This window comes from Diceros bicornis, chromosome 40, assembly GCF_020826845.1.
Source record: "Diceros bicornis minor isolate mBicDic1 chromosome 40, mDicBic1.mat.cur, whole genome shotgun sequence".
Taxonomy (NCBI): Eukaryota; Metazoa; Chordata; class Mammalia; order Perissodactyla; family Rhinocerotidae; genus Diceros; species Diceros bicornis.
Window position 1 is genome coordinate 10,836,815 of NC_080779.1, and position 18,728 is coordinate 10,855,542.

Below are 18,728 nucleotides of genomic sequence, written 5' to 3' on the forward strand. Positions count from 1 at the left end.
TCTGTCATTCAAGTTCAAGAAAGGCACACATTTTTTTTCTTTAGGCTTGCAAAGAATGCAATTGCTAGCAAGAAGTCATAAAAGACGTTTTATGGGATTTTTTGTCCCTTGAATTTTCCTCTTCTTGGAACAAGCATTCGTCCCATTAATCAGTGGCATGACTCTACTACCCAAAGAGGGATGCACAGAGGGTTTTAAATGGATTCCGTCGTCGCGGCAGGTTTCGGAGTGACAGACCACAGCGGCGCGGGGTCGGTCCCCGTGCGCGTCTGCTTGGGCCGTTTCCATCAAGGCTTGTCGCCCCCGAACCGGGCTTTCCGGTTTCCCGGTTCCGACGCCCTGCGGACCAGCCTGGGTGGCGGCTTGGGACGGACGCCCGCAGTCGCTGTGTCCCGCGCCCCCGGGCCACCCTCGCCCTTGGAGAGCAGCGGCTGGCGCAGCACGGCGGGGGTCTGGGTGCCCCCGTCTTGGCGGCGGGGCGCCGGGGGCGCGCAGGGCTGCCCTCGGCCGGCGTCCTCGTCCACCTCGTTCTCCCACTCCATTTTGTAGGACGGCGGGGCTTTCTTGGAGAACTGCTCTGGCAAGAAGCGCCTCGCTCGGGGCTGCAGATTGAGGACGGTGGTCCCCGCGTCTGTGTCGGAGTCGCTGCTGTCGCCGCCTGCCACAGAGCAGAAGGAGGACAACATGGGCAAGCACTCTAGGGAGAAGGTTTTCCAAGCGACTCAGCAACACGTTAGTGGGTCCTGCAGCTGCTCTGCCCTCGGGGTCCAGGGGTTGGGCCGGGAGGTCAGAGGGCTCACTCCCGCTCTAGCTGAGAGACCTGGGCATGTGCATAATCTCCAGGAGCAGTCATGTCCACAGAGTGTATTCATGCTAATTTTGGGGGGTTTTTTGGTGAGGAAGATTCGCCCTGAGCTAACATGCATACCAATCTTCCTCTATTTTGTAGTGGGATGCCTCCACAGCATGGCTGATGAGTGGAGTAAGTCCGAGCCCGGGATCCGAACCCATGAACCCCTGGCCACCGAAGCGGAGCTCGTAGAACTTTAACCACCGACCACCGGGCCAGTGGTATTCATACTAATTTTGAAGAGCTATGTGCCAGGCACTGTCCTAAGCGCTTTAAATGCATTACCCTATTCAGTCCTCACAATCACTCATTTTACTGAGTGAGAAAGATGAAGTAACTGAGGGTCAAAATACATTGGAGAGTGGTGGCCCTCGACATCAAACAGACCATCTGGCAGCAGCAGCTATGTTCTCACCTGCCCCACAGGAAGGATGCTAGGAGGGCTAGCTCAGAGGCACACAGTAAGCAGACCAATAATTAGCGGCTATTATGAAGATTCTTGTCTTGATCTAGAATCTCATATACAGCCTTGTTTATTGCTTTTATATTTTCATAAAAGGGTCAAAACACCAATGTGCACTTTCCAAAAATGGAAGGAGGCATGATGAGAACTAGCTGATTGTCAAAATTCAGGTACTGGAGTACTGCGGGTAGGACAGCTGATGGGATGCTCGCCCAGGAGCTGAGATTCTTGGGAACTGAGAGCATTTTTGATGGAGGAACGGGGGTAACATGGCCGCCTGTTGGAAATAGCGCTCCCTTTCCCTCCCTTCTCATTTCTCATGTCACCCTCCATTACCACCAGCCATCATCAGACTTTTCTCTTCTTGGTTAATTAAATAAACAATTAAAAAAAAAGAGGAGGGGTTATTATTATTACATCCCACATTTTAATAACATGATATCCTAACACATTTCCTCTGGGGTTCACAGAAAATGGCTTGGAGCCTACATAAAAATACCATCAAATAAAGAGATATTATTCCTCGTGTCAAAGCTTGAATAATTACAGACAGAAGTAAAATATATGGTCGCCTTTATGAAAATATATTAGAAGTATTGTAAACATTTAAATTAGAAATATTGTAAGAATCACTGAATTAAATTTAAACCGTTGAAGATTTAAAACTTTCTATTTACCTGTTCACTAACCACATGGTGACAATATTTGCTTTTGCTATTTTAAATAGAATCATTATGGAAAATAACGGATTAAATTATTTATAACGTGCACAGAACGCCACTCAAAAATGGTGCAATGCTAATAAAAGTTCACCATATTATTATTTCAGATTTGGAAACTACTGAACTCATTGTCCTTAATGAAGAAGAAGAATGGGGAAATTTTTTTATTTTATAAACCTTAGTAATAAGTTTAAAGTTTTTCTGCTCCAACTGTATTCATTACCTGCATTAGAAATATTCTTTTTCTTTTGTAGTTTTTCTGGAAGCTTTGTATTTTTTGGTAAGGATAAATATCGGGAGGTCGAAGTAGAAGCCTGTAAAAGAAATACAAAACCTTATTTAGACTATGCGAATGTCATTTATTGTTTAATTTTATTGTTAATTTATTATTTAAAATTTTATGGCAAACCGTATTGTTAAAAATTAAAATTTTAGTTCTCAGTTCCAAAATTATTTTGTGAGGGGCTGTAGGGATGAGGAATAAAGTTGCAAGCAATAGCTATTTTATTTAAAATAACTAAATCTCTTCTAAAATATAATGACATCAGTCCTAAGGAAAATGGAAATAAAATGGGACCATTAGAAACAAGATGCGAAAACCACTAGGTTTTCTTCAAGAAAAGCTAAGGAAACACCTGTTTATAAGAGTATTACTAAAAAGACTCAGAGCCTGTATGTATGGGGAAGAAGATATATGAAAAATGTAGCATATTTAAGTTTTATTTACTTTCATAAGTCTTGAAAATGATAAAACAAAAGGTATTACTATAGCTAACTTGCTGACATTTCTAACACCACAGTCTCTAGAAATTGACTTTTAATGGATGCTGCCGCATTTTACACATACAAAAGACAATCTTCTTGCTCATACATAACTATTTTGATCTCTGATGACCCAACACAGAATATTATTAAAAACGAGATGCAATGCCTGCCATGTTACAGCAATCAATCATGAAATCATTTTGAAATGGCTTTCCTTATCTATTGACAATGCCCTGGACCATGTGAAATGCTGAGCAAACTGTACTGGGAATACGACTCCGCAGCCACTGCGGCCCCTCCTGCAGTTCTAGCACACGCACGCGGGCTTGCCCACCCTTGGGCTGTACCTCTCCCCGGAAAGCGCAGATATTACTTCACAAATGAAGCCTGGCCCAGCCATTCTGTTTAAACTTGTGCCTTGACTGACCCTTCCCTGTGCCCAGGCTCCTTCCTTAGCTCTTGTTTATTGTATCCATAGCACTTGTTGCCTTCTAACAAATTTACTTATCCTGTCTATTGCTGATTACCTTCTCCTCACTAGAATATGAATTCTACAAGGGAAGGGATCTTTTTCAGTTTTGTTCACGAATGTATTCCAAGTCTCCTAGACCAGAGCCTGGAACACAGGTGTTCGAGAAACATCTGAAAAGCCTTTATAATAAACTGCATCCCAGAATTCCTGTGAATCAACCCTCAGCCACCATTCTGTCAGCAGAGCCTCTGCAACAGCTGCTGGCTCTGCTCTTGGAAGCTTCTCCATCCCAGAGGCACAAACTCCAGTTACCCTGTGCTCCCGTTTCAAGCTGCTGTCTTTCCTGATGCTCTCTCGCAAACTGTGCCTTCGGCGGATCAGAATCTCCTTGGCTTGTCTCTCACTCGTGTCTGCCGTCAGATTGTGTCTGTTGTATGACAAAGTCTGAAATGACAACACAGCGACATTTTACGAAAAACTGATCACTGCTCCAGAAATTCCAAAATATACTATATTTCTTTGGATTTGCACCTCAGCTAGCCACTTAACAACTGATGCATAGAGCAAAGAAAAGTATGAAAGTTCACATACTTTCAAATTTTGAAAGAATTTATCTTCTAATAAAAGTCAGTGAATAAGTTTTTTTTTTCATTGAAAAGTGTCATCTTTACAAATGAGAAAAATGGTTGAATTCATCAAGTACCTCTGTCTACCCTGAAGTACTTTATATGTATTTACCCATCATTAGCAGCTGGGGAAAAATAATGCAAGTCATCTTCGTACGTTCTCTGTTCAACAGTAATCACTGGTATAAAAACAAACCACTTTGAACCACTTGGTGGTGCCATGTCCCTTTGATTAACGTAAGAACATTTCTTCTTTTCAACTGGGTTGTCAAATTGAGAAAGCTGCTGCCACCACCACAATTATCATGCCCTAATATTTGAAGCAGTAAAATTTATAAACTAAGGCTATACATGGCATACATTTTTAGTTTTATAAGCTATATAGAAATCTATTTCCTAAAATAAATTATAATTAGTAACTAAGTTCACTATCTGATAGAATTAATGTCTACTTCTTAGAAATATCCAAGCATCCAGAACTATCTTAGGCCTAGTAGAGATATACAAAAGTAATATAGAACAATACTCAATTCCTACCTTGAAAAATTTACTATCTAGTTGGGCATCTAAAGCTAACAAAATAATACAGACACATGAAACTGAGTGCTAAAATTATGTGGTATGGTACGAGCTCTAAGTGCTATCTCATTTAAAGACAAGGCTGGGAATAATATGGAGGGTGTTGGGGAAACCTTAAAAATTGGAGAATACGGATCAGCTGACAGGAAGCAGTGGGACATTCCAAGCAGAGACAGAAGAGAGCAACAAGGAATGAAGACAGAACCCTCCACTGCTGTTTAGGGTGTGTGGGGGAGGGAGATGTGGAAATAAGGTCCGATAAAGTGGAACCTGGAAATTGAGATCTGAAGTTCTGAGAGAATAGTTTAGCCTGAAAGCCACGACTGTTGTTTTGTTTCAGTTTAAATAGGAGAATGCTGTTCTTCAAAGGTGCTTTAGGAAAAGGGGGGAGCAATGGTAACGTAGGATGGAATGGGCACAGCCTTCGGGGAGACCAGCTAAGAAGCTACAGAAACGACCCCAACACGTGTGAGGAAGGCTCCTGACAAGTGGCGTGGCCTGTGCCCACTTCACCTCGCTGTGCCTCAGTTTCTTCATCTCTAAAATGGAGACAATAGTAATACTTACCACTTGTTAAGGATTACATGAGTTAATACACTCAATGTGCTGAAATGGGGCTTGGCAAAAAACAAAAAATAAAAAAAAAACCACCCTCTAGGAGTTAAGCTATATTACTAGCAAATTATTAGAATGAGGTGTTAACAATGGAAATGCCGTGAAAGAAGTGACTCAGAAGATACATTAAAGGAAGAAACTACAGCGTTTTACGAATAACAAAGAAGCTTAAATACATTTTCAAAAGTCTTCTAAGCTATAAAGCTATTTCATTAAAAACATTTTTAAAAAGCAATCAATTACTTTCTTCACCATTAGTTAACACACATTTTTTCTAGTGTGTTTTTTCTAGAACTCCCAGGGAACTCCAGGCTTTATCCCAGTGTCTGCGAGGAGAAAGGGACCCTGACAAGACAGGACGCTGTGAAGTGGGGTCTGAGAGAAGAGAAGACGCTGGTGTGGGACCCGCAGAGGTTGGCATAATGGGTGGGCAATAGCCAGTATAAGTGGATAGCATAAAATCAGAAGACATATTTTTAGCCAAAGGCAAGTAAATATTTTGCTAAATAAATTATTCTCACTCGTTGACGGATTTGATAAAGATTTCTTGATAATATTTCTCGAATTTCATCCATTTCACCAGGTGTGAGCTTCCTTATTGTTTCTTCACGACAGTCACTGTGCAAGTTCAGAAAAAGAATATTTTACTATTCCACAAATATCGGAATCATTGGTTTTCTTTCTTAGAGATATAATATTATTTAAGAAGAAGAATCAGTTTAAAGAATAACACTTAGGAATTATACATTATTTTAAAATAATTCAAAATTCTAAAACTTTTATTTCAGTGTCAAAATCATTCATGATAGGTTTAATCATGCACAAGTTTTCAGAGCGTTTATACAATTATTTTTTTAAAGAAGAAAAACTATAGTGGCTCATAATGCTATCACTTTATCATTTCTAATATTCCATAAATAAAGTAATATGGGATTATTTTTTCCAACAGAAACTTAATTAGCTATATTTTGCTATTATGGCCTGGTCTTTTAAATATTTCATTAGAAATATTTGCAAAAACACCTTTTGTAGTATGTACAGTTGTCCCTCTGTATCCACGGGGTATTGTTTCCAGGAACCCTGCAGATACCAAAATCCATGGATGCTCAGGTTCCTTCCAAAAAATGGCATAATATTTGCATATAACCATCCCACATGCTACTGTATGCTTTAAATCATCTCTGGATTACTTATAATACCTAATATAATGTAAATGGTGTGTAAATAGTTGTTATACTGTATTGTTTAGGGAATAATGACAAGAAAACAAAGGCTGGAAAGGCCATCGTAGGCCTTTCCATCGGAGGTTGGTTAAATCCGCAGATGTGGAGCCCACGGATACAGAGGGCCAACTGTATGTATGCACAGTTGGTTCTCATTATTCAGGGATTCTGTATTTGCAAATTCACCTACTTTCTAAAATTTATTTATAAACACATTATCAATACTCATGGCACTCCCCTGTCATTCACGGACATGTGAAAAGTGTAGAAAAATTGGAGTTGCTCAACATGCAGGTTCCCAAATGAGGCTGAACATGGCAATGCTCTGCCTTCTTATTTTAGCTCTCCTACCGTAAAAACATGTGCTTTTCACATGTCTATTTAGCGAAATGTTTTTCACATTTTTGTGCTTTTTGTGGGTGATTTTGCTATTTTAAATGGTCCTCAAGCCTTTTTTTAAAAACTTTCAACAATTTATTTAAACTAAGAAAAACCCTAACAAACAGCAGCAGTTCACTTATTTCTTCCAGTTCCTACCCCCCACCAATCTGGCAACCAGCAATCTGTTCTCTGTATCTATGAGCATGTGCTTTTGATTTTGGGCTGCCTTTATTTTTTATTTTTTATTTTTTTACATTCCACATATAAGAGAGAACACATGGTATTTGTCTTCCTCTGTCTGACCTATTTCACTTAGCATAATGCCCTCGAAGTCTATCCACGTTGTCGCAAATGGCAAGATTTCATTCTTTTTTACAGCTGAATAATATTCCATTGTATACACATACCATGTACATATCTATTTATCCATCAATGGACACTTAGGTTGTTTCCATGTCTTGGCTATTGTAAAGAATGCTGCAGTGAACACGGGGGAACATATATCTTTTCAAGTTAGTATTTTCATTTTCTTCTGATAAATACCCAGAAGTGGAATTGCTAAATCATATGGTAGTTCTACTTTTCATTTTTCGAGGAACTTCCATACTGTTTTCCATAGTGGATGCACCAATTTACATTCCCACCAACGGTGCACAAGGGTTCCCTCTTCTCCACATCCTCGCCAACACCTATTATGTCTCCTGTTTTTGATAAAAGCCATTCTAACATGTATGAGGTGACATCTCACTGTGGTTTTGATTTGCATTTCCCTGATGATTAATGATGTCGAGCATCTTTTCATGTGCCTGTTGCCCACCTGTATGTCTTCTTTGGAAAAACGTCTATTCAGATCTTCTGCTCATTGTTTAATTGGATTTTTTGTTTCTTTGCTATTGAGTTGTATGAGTGCTGTACGTATTTTTGATATTAGCCCCTTATCAGATAAATGATTTGCAAATATTTTACCCCATTCTGTAGGCTGCCTTTTCATTTCTTTAATGGTTTTCTTTGCTGTGCAGAAGCTTCTTAGTTTGATGTAGGCCCACTTGTTTATTTCCGCTTTTGTGGCTTTTGCTTTTGGCGTCAGATTCAAAAAACAGTCACCAAGACCTAAGTCAAAGAGCTTACTGCCTATGTTTTCTTCTAGGAGTTTTATGGATTCAGGTCTTAAGTTCATTTTTAATTCATTTCCAGTTAATTTTTGTGTATGGTGTAAGACAGTGGTCAAATTTTATTCTTTTGCATGTGGCTGTCCAGTTTCCCAATGCCATTTATTGAAGAGACTGTTCTTTCTCCATTCTATATTCTTGGCTCCTTTGTTGTAAATTAATTGACCATATATGTGCAGGCTTACTTCCGAGTTCTCTATTCTTTTCCATTGACCTATGTGTCTGTTTTTATGCCAATACCATACTGATTTAATTACTATAGCTTTGTAATATAGTTTGAAATCAGGGAGTGTGATGCCTCCAGCTTTGTTCTTTCTCAAGACTGCTTTGGCTGTGTGCGTTTCTTTTTTTTTTTTTTTTGTGGTTCCACACAAATTTTAGGATTATTTGTTCTATTTCTTTGAAAAATGCCATTGGAATTTTGATGGGGATTGCACTGAATCTGCAGATTGATTTGGGTAGAATGGACATTATAACAATATTGATTCTTCCAATCCATGAGCACAGAATATCTTTCCATTTATTTGCATCTTCTTCAATTTCTTTCATTAATGTCTTGTACTTTTCAATATACAGGTCTTTAATCTCCTTGATTTAACTTATTCCTAGGTATTTTATTCTTTTTAACGCAACTGTAAATGGGATTATTTTCTTTATTTCTCTTTCTGTTATTAGTGTATAGAAATGCAACAGATTGATTTTGTTATCATGCAACTTTACTGAATTTGCTTCTTAGTTCTAACAGTTTTTTGATGGATTTTTTATGGTTTTCTCTACATAACATCATGTCATCAACAAATAGTGACAGTTTCAACTCTTCCTTTCCAATTTGAATGCCGTTTATTTCTTTTTCTTGACTATTTGCTCTGGCTATAACTTCCAATACTATGTTTAATAAAAGCGGCAAGAGTAGGCCTCTTTGCCTTTTTCCTGATCTTAAAGGAAAGGCTTTCTGCTTTTCACCATTGAGGATGATATTAGCTGTGGGCTTGTCATATATGGCCTTTATTATGTTGAAGTACATTCCTTCTATTTCCATTTTTTGAGAGTTTTTATCATAAATGGATGTTGAATTTTGTCAAATGCTTTTTCTGCATCCATTGAGATGATCATATGATTTTTATCCTTCATTTGTTAATGTGGTGCATCACCTTGACTGATTTGCAGATGTTAAACCATCCTTGCATCCCTGGAATAAATTCTACTTGATTATGATGTATGACCCTTTTAATACATTGTTGAATTCAGTTTGCTAATATTTTCTTGAGGGATTTTGCATCTATATTTATCAAGGATATTGGCAGGTACAGGCATACCTCAGAGATATTGCAGGTTCAGTTCCACACCACTGCAATAAAACCAATATCGCAATAAAGTGAGTCACAAAAATTTTTTGGTTTCCCAGTGCATATAAAAGTTATGTTTACACTATACTGTAGTCTAAGTGTGCAATAGCATTATGTCTAAAAAATACCTTAATTAAAAAATACTTTATTGCTAAAAAATGCTAACCATCATCTGAGCCTTCAGCAAGTCATAATCCTTTTGCTGGTAGGGGATCTTATAAAAATACAATATTTGCAAAAGAAAAGTATAATAAAACGAGGTATGCCTGTAATTTTCTTTTTTTGTGGTGTCCTTGTCTGGGTTTGGTATTGGAATAATGCTGGCCTCATAAAATGAGTTTGGAAGAGTTCCCTCCTCTTCTATTTTTTGAAAGAGTTTGAGAAGGACTGGTGTTAATTCTTCTTTGAGTGTGTAGTAGAATTCACCAATGAGATATCTGGTCCTGGACTTTTGTTTTTCGGCAGGTTTTTGATTACTGATGCAATCTCCTTACTAGTAATCGGGCTGTTAAGATTTTCTATTTCATCATGATCCAGTCTTAGCAGGTTGTATGTTTCTAGGAATTTATCCATTTCTTCTAGGTTGTCCAACTTGTTGGCGTATTATCATTCATAGCAGTCTCTTATAATCCTTTGTATTTCTGTGGTATCAGTTGTAAATCTCCTCTTTCATTTCTGATTTTACTTATTTGGGTCCTCTATTTTTTTTTTCTGGTGAGTCTAGCTAAAGGTTTGTCAATTTTGTTTATCCTTTCAAAGAACCAGCTCTTAGTTTCATTGACCTTTTCTATTGTCTTTTCAGGCTCTATTTCATTTACTTCTGCTCTAATCTTTGTTATTACCTTCCTTCTGCTAACTTCAGGATTCACTTGTTCTTCTTTTTCTAGTTCTCGGAGGTGTAAAGTTAGGTTGTTTATTTAAGACTTTTCTTGTTTCTTGAGTTAAGCATTTATCGCTATGAACTTCCCTCTTAGAACCACTTTTGCTGCATCCCACAAATTTTGGTATGTTATATTTCCATTTTTGTTTGTCTCAAAGTATTTTTTGATTTCTTCTTTAACTCATTGGTCATTCAGTAGCATGTTGTTTAATCTCCACATATTTGTGAATTTTTCAGTTTTCTTCATGTAATTAATTTCTAGTCTCATACCACTGTGGTTGGAAAAGATGCTTGATATTTCAATCTTCTTAAATTTATTAAGACTTGTTTTGTGGCCTAATATGTGATATATCCTAGGAAAATGTTCCATGTACACTTGAGAAGAATGTGTATTCTGCTGTTTTGGATGGAATGTTCTGTATATATCTGTTAAGTCCATCTGGTCCAACATGTCATTTAAGGCCGATATTTCCTTATTTTTCTGTCTGGATGATCTATCCATTGATGTAAGTGGGCTATTAAAATCCCCTATCATCATTGTATTGCTGTCTATTTCTCCCTTTAGATCTTTAGGCTCCAAGCATAGTTCTAAAATGCTGTCTAGTGTTCCTAAGTGCAAGAAGGCTGTGATGTGCCCTCTGGAGAAAATCTGTGTTAGGTAAGCTCTGTTCAAGCATGAGTTATGGTTTTGTTGGCCATGAGTTCAATGTTAACGAATCAACAGTATATATTAAATACAGTGTCTTTAAACAGAAACATATATACAACAAGATTATGTATTAATCAGCTAATGAAAACATGACCAGAGTCTCACAGGATTTCCTGTATTTCCCCTAGGAGCAATGAGTCAATAGTCACAAATAAATGTTTATGGCAACTTTAGAGAATATAACTACTGCCAAAAACAATGAGAATCAACTGTATTTATATAGTTTTACTCTAACTCCTTCAAAAAGGCTTTTAGGGGGCCTACAAAAATATATAGCACAATAAAATAAATAGATAAGAAGATAAATTAGGAAAATAAATTAAAGCTAAGAAGGTGAACATACATAAAGGCAGGTCTTAGAGAAGATGGGTCATGGACACACAAATTAAAGAGCATAGTTCTCTTACATTTTTTTAAGTGCAAGCTTGCTGTTACTGTAAACCAACTATAATAGTAATTACTTGGGTACAAAAACCTATGCACAGCAGGTAATGAAGACAGACAAAGGAATAGACACAGAAATTTAAGGTTTCAGCAGGACAGACTTCTCTAGATTTAGATGATTCATTTTTGCCTCAACCTCAATTGCTCAGGTTATTTTTAAAGAAGCATCTTTTTAGTTTGAGGCATTGTTGTTGAGACAGCTGTCCTGCCTTCTAGTCATGTTTTTTGATCAGCAAAGTTAATTCACTGAATTTTAGAGGTGGAAGGAACAAACAAGGTTAGTAAGTAATAATGTTTTTGGTATCTGATTTTCTTGTATAATGTTCCCACCAGCTTTTTGCCAACATGTTTGCATAACTCCAGTGATAATTGCCCAAGTACTTCCCTTGTTTATACTTAACTCGTTTTTTTTATTAGAATATAATACAAAGAAAGAAAAAGTACATGAATCTTACATGTACAGCTCAATGAATTACACAAAGGGAATGTACTTATACAATCATCGCTCAACTCAAAAACAGAACATTAACTAGAACCCCAGAAACCACTTTATGGCTCCTCAACCAATCAATACTTCCTTCCCTCTTTGCCAAAGATAACCACTATCCTAACTTCTAATTTCATAGATTAGTTGGGCTTGAATTTGAATTCTATATAAATGGAGTCTTTCAAATACAAGATGTGGTCTTTTAAATTTAGCTTCTTTTGCTTAGCATTATGTTGGAGATTCATCTGTGTTATTGCACATAGCTGTAGCTTATTTATTTTAATCATTGTATAATATTCCATTACATGACTATACAAAATTTATCCATTTTACTACTGATGGAACATTCTCCAGGACAGATCACATACTAGGCCACAAAACAAGTCTCAATAAATTTAAGAATATTGAAATAACACCAAACATCTTTTCTGACCACAATGATATGAAACTAGAAATCAACCACATGAAGAAAACTGGAAAAACTAAAGATATGTGGAGATTAAACAAAATACAACTGAACAACTACTGGGTCAATGAACAAAGCAAAGGAGAAATCAAAAAATACCTGGAGACAAATGAAAATGAAAATACAACATGCCAAAATTTATGGGATACAGTAAAAGTGGTTCTAAGAGGGAAGTTTCTAGAAATACAGACCTACCTCAACAAACAAGAAAAATCTCAAATAAACAGTCTAACAGTGCACCTAAAGGAACTGGAAAACGAAGAACAAACAAAGCCCAAAATCAGTAGAAGAAGGGAAACAATAAAAATCAGAGCAGAAATAAATGGAAGAGACTAAAAAAAAACAATAGAAAAAAATCAATGAAACTAAGATCTGGTTCTTTGAAAAGATAAACAAAATTGGCAAACCTTTAGTTAGACTCACCAAGAAAAAAAGAGAGAAGGCTCAAATAAATAAAATCAGAGACAAAAGAGGAGAAATTATAACGGACAGCTCAGAAATACAAAAGATTATAAGAGACTACTACAAAAAGCTATACGCCAACCAATTGGGTAATCTAGAAGAAATGGATAAATTCTTAGAATCATACAATCTTCCAAAACTGAACCAAGAAGAAACAGAGAATTTGAATAGACCAATCACCAGTAAGGAGATTGAAACAGTAATCAAAAACCTCCCCAAAAATACAAGTCCAGGACCAGACGGCTTCCCTGGTGAATTCTACCAAACATTCAAAAAGGACTTAATACTATCCTTCTCAAACTCTTCCAAAAAATTGAGGAGGAGAGGAAGCTTCCTAACTCATTCTACAAAGCCGACATTACCCTGATACCAAAACCAGACAAGGACAACACAAAAAAAGAAAATTACAGGCCAACATCACTGATGAACATCAATGCAAAAATCCTCAACAAAATACTAGCAAATCAAATACAATAATACATTAAAAAGATCATACACCATGATCAAGTGAGATTTATTCCAGGGATGCAGGGATGGTTCAACAGCCACAAGTCAAACAATGTGATACACTACATTAACAAAATGAAAAATAAAAATCATATGATCATCTCAATAGACGCAGAGAAAACATTTGACAAGATACAGCACCCATTTATAATAAAACCTCTGAATAAGATGGGTAGAGGAGGAGAGTACCTCAACATAATAAAGGCCATATATGACAAACCCACAGCTAATATCATACTCAATGGAGAAAAACTGAAAGCTATCCCTCTAAGAACAGGAACCAGACAAGGATGCCCACTATCACCACTCCTATTTAATGTAGTATTGGAAGACCTAGCCTGAGAAATCAGGCAAGAAAAAGAAATAAAAGAGATCCAAATCGGAGAGGAAGAAGTGAAACTGTCACTATTTGCAGCTGACACGATTTTATATATAGAAAACCCAGAGAATGCACCAAAAAATTTTTAGAAATAATAAATGAATATGGTAAAGTTGCAGGATACAAAATCAATATACAAAAACCCGTTGCATTTCTATACACTAACAATGAAGTAGCAGAAAGAGAAATTAAGAATACAATCCCATTTACAATTGCAACAAAAAGAACAAAATACCTAGGAATAAATTTAACCAAAGAGGTGAAAGATCTGTACACTGAAAACTATAAACATTGTTGAAAGAAATTGAAGAAGACACAAAGAAATGGAAAGATACTCCATGCTCTTGGATTGGAAGAATTGACACAGTTAAAATGTCCATAGTTCGTAAAGCAATCTACAGGTTCAACGCAATCCCTATAAAAGTTCCTATGACATTTTTCACAGAAACAGAACAAAGAATCCTAAAATATATATGGAACAACAAAAGACCCCAAAGGCCAAATGAATCCTGAGAAAAAAGAACAAAGTTGGAGGTATCACACTCCCTGATTTCAAAACATACTACAAAGCTATAGTAACCAAAACAGCATGGTACTGGCACAAAAACAGACACACAGATCAATGGAACAGAATCAAGAGCCCCGAAATAAACCCACACATCTACAGTCAGCTAATTTTTGACATTGGAGTCAAGAACATACAATGAAGAAAGGAAAATCTCTTCAATAAATGGTGCTGGGAAAACTGGACAGCCACTTGCAAAAGAATAAGAACAGTAAGTAGACCATTATCTACACAATACATAAAAATTAACTCAAAATGGATTAAAGACTTGAATGTAAGACCTGAAACCATAAAACTCTAGAAGAAAACATATGCAGTATGCTGTTTGACATCGGTCTTAGCAGCATATTTTCAAATACCATGTCTGACCAGGCAAAGGAAACAATAGAAAAAATAAACAAATGGGACTACATCAAACTAAAAACCTTCTGCACAGCAAAGAAAACCATCAACAAAACGAAAAGACAACCTAACAATTGGGAGAAGATATTTGCAAACCATATATCTGATAAGGGGTTAATATCCAAAATATATAAAGAACTCATGCAATTAAACAACAAAAAAACAAAAAACCCAATTAACAAATGGGCAATAGACCTAAACAGACATTTCACCAAAGAAGATATACAGATGGCCAACAGGCACAAGAAAAGACATTCAACATCACTAATTATTAGGGAAATGCAAATCAAAACTACAATGAGATATCACCTCATGCCCATCAGAATGGCTATAATCAACAAGACAAGAAATAACAAGTGTTGGAGAGGATGTAGAGAAAAGTGAACTCTCATACGCTGCTGGTGGGAGTTCAAACTGGTGCGGTCTCTATGGAAAACAGTATGTAGATTCCTCAAAAAATTAAGAATAGAACTACCATACGATGTAGCTATTCCACTGCTGAGTATTTATCCAAAGAACATGAAAACATGAATGCATAAAGAGACACGCACCCCTAGGTTCGCTGCGGCATTATTCACAATAGCCAAGGCTTGTAAACAAATGATGTGCCTATCAAGGGACGAATGGATAAAGATGTGGTATATATTCACATGGAATACTATTCAGCTATAAAAAATGATGAAATCTTGCCATTTATGATAACACGGATGGATCTTGAGGGTATTACGCTAAGTGAAATAAGTCAGTTGGAGAAAGTGAAATACTGTATGATCTTACTCATAAATAGAAGACAACAGCAACAACGTACACAGACATAGATACAGAGATTAGATTGGTGGTTACTCCAGAGTGGAAGCGGGGAGGACGGAGGGTGAAAGGGGTGACTGGGCACATGTGTGTGGTGACGGATGGTAATTAGTCTTTGGGTGGTGAATAGGAGGAGGTCTACACAGAAATTGAAATATAATGATGTACACATGAAATTTATGTAATGTTATAAACCAATATTACCTCAATAATAAAAAAAAAGAAACCTAGATAAATTGACTTATTATGTCTAGTTATTTATTTGTAGGTTCTTTGGATTTTCTGTGAAAACAATCAAGCTGTGTGTGAATAATGACAGCTTTACTTCTTTTCCTGCCCTTAATCTTTTTTATTTATTTTTCTGGCCTAGAATTGGTAAAATATTAATAGAAATAGTAATAATAGGAATCCTTGTTCCACATCTCAGGTTAAAGCTTTCAATATTTCAACATTAAAAATTGTATTTGCTACATATTTTTTTGTGTGAATAAATTTTATCAGCTTAAGGAAGGGTTTCTTCTATTAGTTTGTTTAGACATTTTTTAAAAAAAATCAAGGATATTGAAGTTCATCAAATAATTCTTCTGCCTCTATTGCAGATAGATGATAACCTATGATTTTTCTTCTTTATTCTATTAAAGTGGTGAATACCTTTGATTTTTTACTGTTAAGCCATCTTTGTATTCCTGTAATAAACCCAAAATTATTTTGATGTATATCCTTTTTAATCTGTCTCTGGATTTTGTTTGCTAATATTTTGTTTAGAATTTTTACAGAAATATTATGTCTATAATTTTTCTTTCTTATAAGTTTCTTCATCAGGTTTAGTATCAAAATTATGCTGGTTTCATAAGGCTATTCAGGAAGCTTTCCTTCTTTTCCTACTTTCTGAAAGAGTTTGTGTACGATTGGTATTATTTCTTCCTTAAATGTTTGGTAGAATTCACAAATGAAGACATATAGTCTTAGAGTTTCCTTTGTGGAAAGGTTTCAATTACAGATTTATTTACCTAACACTTAGAGGACTATTCAAGTTTCCTGTTCTATTTTAGGTTTAATTTGTCATTTCTTTTTCTAATTTCATAATATGGGTGTTTAGATTATTTGTTTTGATTCTTAATTTTCAGGTTGACTTTATTTCTAATTTTTGCATTAAAGGTTAAAAAAATTCCCTATTAACCATTGCTTTACATAAGTTTTGATATGTCATACTTTTCAAAATATTTTCTGATTTACATCATAATTTCTTATTTGATCCAATTTTTATTTAACTTATAAATATAGGGATATTCCACTTTTCATGTTGTTATATATTTTATTTTCTTTTTGATTCCCTTATGGTAAAGGAACATACTTTGTATGAAATTTTTTAAGACTTGATTGTTTATAATGTTGTCAAAATCTTTTACATGCTTAGTGAAATTTTGTCTGCTTATTTTATCAGTTGCTGGGAGAAGAGTATTACAATTATCCACTCTAATGATGAGTTTGTGTATTTCTACTTGTGGTTCTGTCTAGTTTTGTGTTGTAATTTTGAGGCTATGTTATTATTTATTGGCATGCTAATTTAGAATTGTTATATCTTCTATTAGAATTGAACCTTGATCATTATGAAATATATATTTTTATCTTTAGCAGTGTTTTTGCATGTTTACATTTTATAATAAAAATATAATTACACAAATTTTCTTTTGTTTAGTGCTTTAATGGTATATCTTTTTTCCAACATTTTATTTTTAACCTTGCTATACCCTTATAGGTAAGTAGTGTCTCTTATAAGCAACATCTAGTGAGTTGTGTATTTTTATCCATTCTGATCAGCTCTCCCTTTTAGAGTAAGTTTATATTTCATGTAATTACCTTTGGGTTCAAGACTATATCATCTTACTATTTGCATTCTATTTGCATCCCATCTGTTCTATGATTATTTGTTTCTACTTTGTTGCCTTTTTAAAATTTATTTTATTTTGTTATTTCGTTTCACTGCTCTGTTGGCTTGTTACATTCTTTTCCTATTTTTTAGTGGTTACCTGGGATTACTACATTAATCACTGACTTATTAAAGTCCAAAATAAATTTTTATTTTTAGCACTTTCTGGACAACACAAGGAGCGTAGAACACAAATACACCATTCACCTTCCTCCCAATTTATAAGCTATTATTGTTGTTAATTTTAATTCTACACACACTTAAAACCCCACAGACATTATTATTATTTTATGCAATTAATACTCACATAGATTTTACAAACATTTGCCATTTCCATTGTTTTAATTCCTTCCTTCATCTCCAAGCTTCTCTATGAGATTCTTTTCCTTCTCTCTGAAACCCTTTATCATTCACTTTAGTATGATGGTTTTTATTTGTCTGAAAATATTTTTATTCTACTGCTTTTTTGAAGGATATTTTAGCAGGGTATGAAACTCTAGATTATCAGTTACTTTCTTTCAGAATTTTGAAGATACCAATGGTTTCCATGGCTTTTGCTGAATAATTTGTTGTCAGTTTTTTTCTCCTTTGAAGAAAATATGCACATTTTTTCCTCTATGTTTAAGATTTTTTCTTTGTGTTTTTGATTTTTAGCAGTTTTACTAGCATGTACCTACATTTGGTTTTCTTTTTATGTAATCTGCTTAAGCTTTGTCATAGTTCCTATCTTTCATCTCTTTGGGGAAATTCTCAGTCATTAGCTCTTAAAATATTGCTCATACTAATTTCTTTCTCATCTCCTTCTAGAACTTTTAACCACATCCCATATATTTCTTACTTTCTTTTCTATATTTTCCATTCTTTTTTTCACTGTGCTTCATTCTGTTATTTCCTTCTGTCCCATCTTCCAATTAATCAATTCTCTCTTCAGCTGTGTCTAATCTGCTTTTACACCCATCAAATGAGATCTTAAATTTACTTTATTTTTAGCTCAAATATTCCACTTAAATCTTTTTTATTTATATAATCTCCATGACAATGCCAAAAGTGTCAGTGCTATTTTCTTTCCTTACACATATCATTATTTTTATTTTAAAGTACCTGTCTGATAACTCAATTATCTGAATCCTCTTGCTGCCAATTATCTGAATAAACAACTCTCTGTTTTTGTTTATACTTTAATCAATGTTTTTGGTCATATTTCCTTGTCTATTCATATTCTTGTTTATTTTGGATTGGTTGCTAGACATTATATAAGTAAAATCATGCAGGTAGTTTAAGGCTCTTTATAATCTTATTTTCCTCCAGAGATGATTTATGTTTACTCCTCTCAAGCAGCTGGGATGGGGTAATATCACTTTCAGATAATTTAAACAATCATGGGTTGAGATAATTCTAGGCTGGATTTCTTTCCTTTGAGGATTAAGGCGTAGAATTTTGAAGTAACAACGTATAGCTGGGTACGAGAGCTCCTCCTTC

At 35.5% G+C, this 18,728-nt stretch overlaps 1 protein-coding gene across 1 annotated transcript in view; it reads right to left on the reverse strand.

The window, feature by feature from the left end:
• Window positions 1-280: 280 nt before the first annotated feature.
• The window catches only part of SLC9A2 (solute carrier family 9 member A2), a 96,422-nt gene continuing 77,974 nt past the window's right edge, over window positions 281-18,728 (reverse strand). Inside the window, exons 9-12 of the mRNA XM_058534657.1 lie at window positions 5,614-5,710; window positions 3,585-3,716; window positions 2,259-2,349; window positions 281-658 (exon numbers count right to left, since the gene is read on the reverse strand). Of these exons, the coding sequence (XP_058390640.1) occupies window positions 288-658; window positions 2,259-2,349; window positions 3,585-3,716; window positions 5,614-5,710 (691 nt within the window). The 3' untranslated portion in view covers window positions 281-287. The remainder of the gene's footprint in view (window positions 659-2,258; window positions 2,350-3,584; window positions 3,717-5,613; window positions 5,711-18,728) is intronic.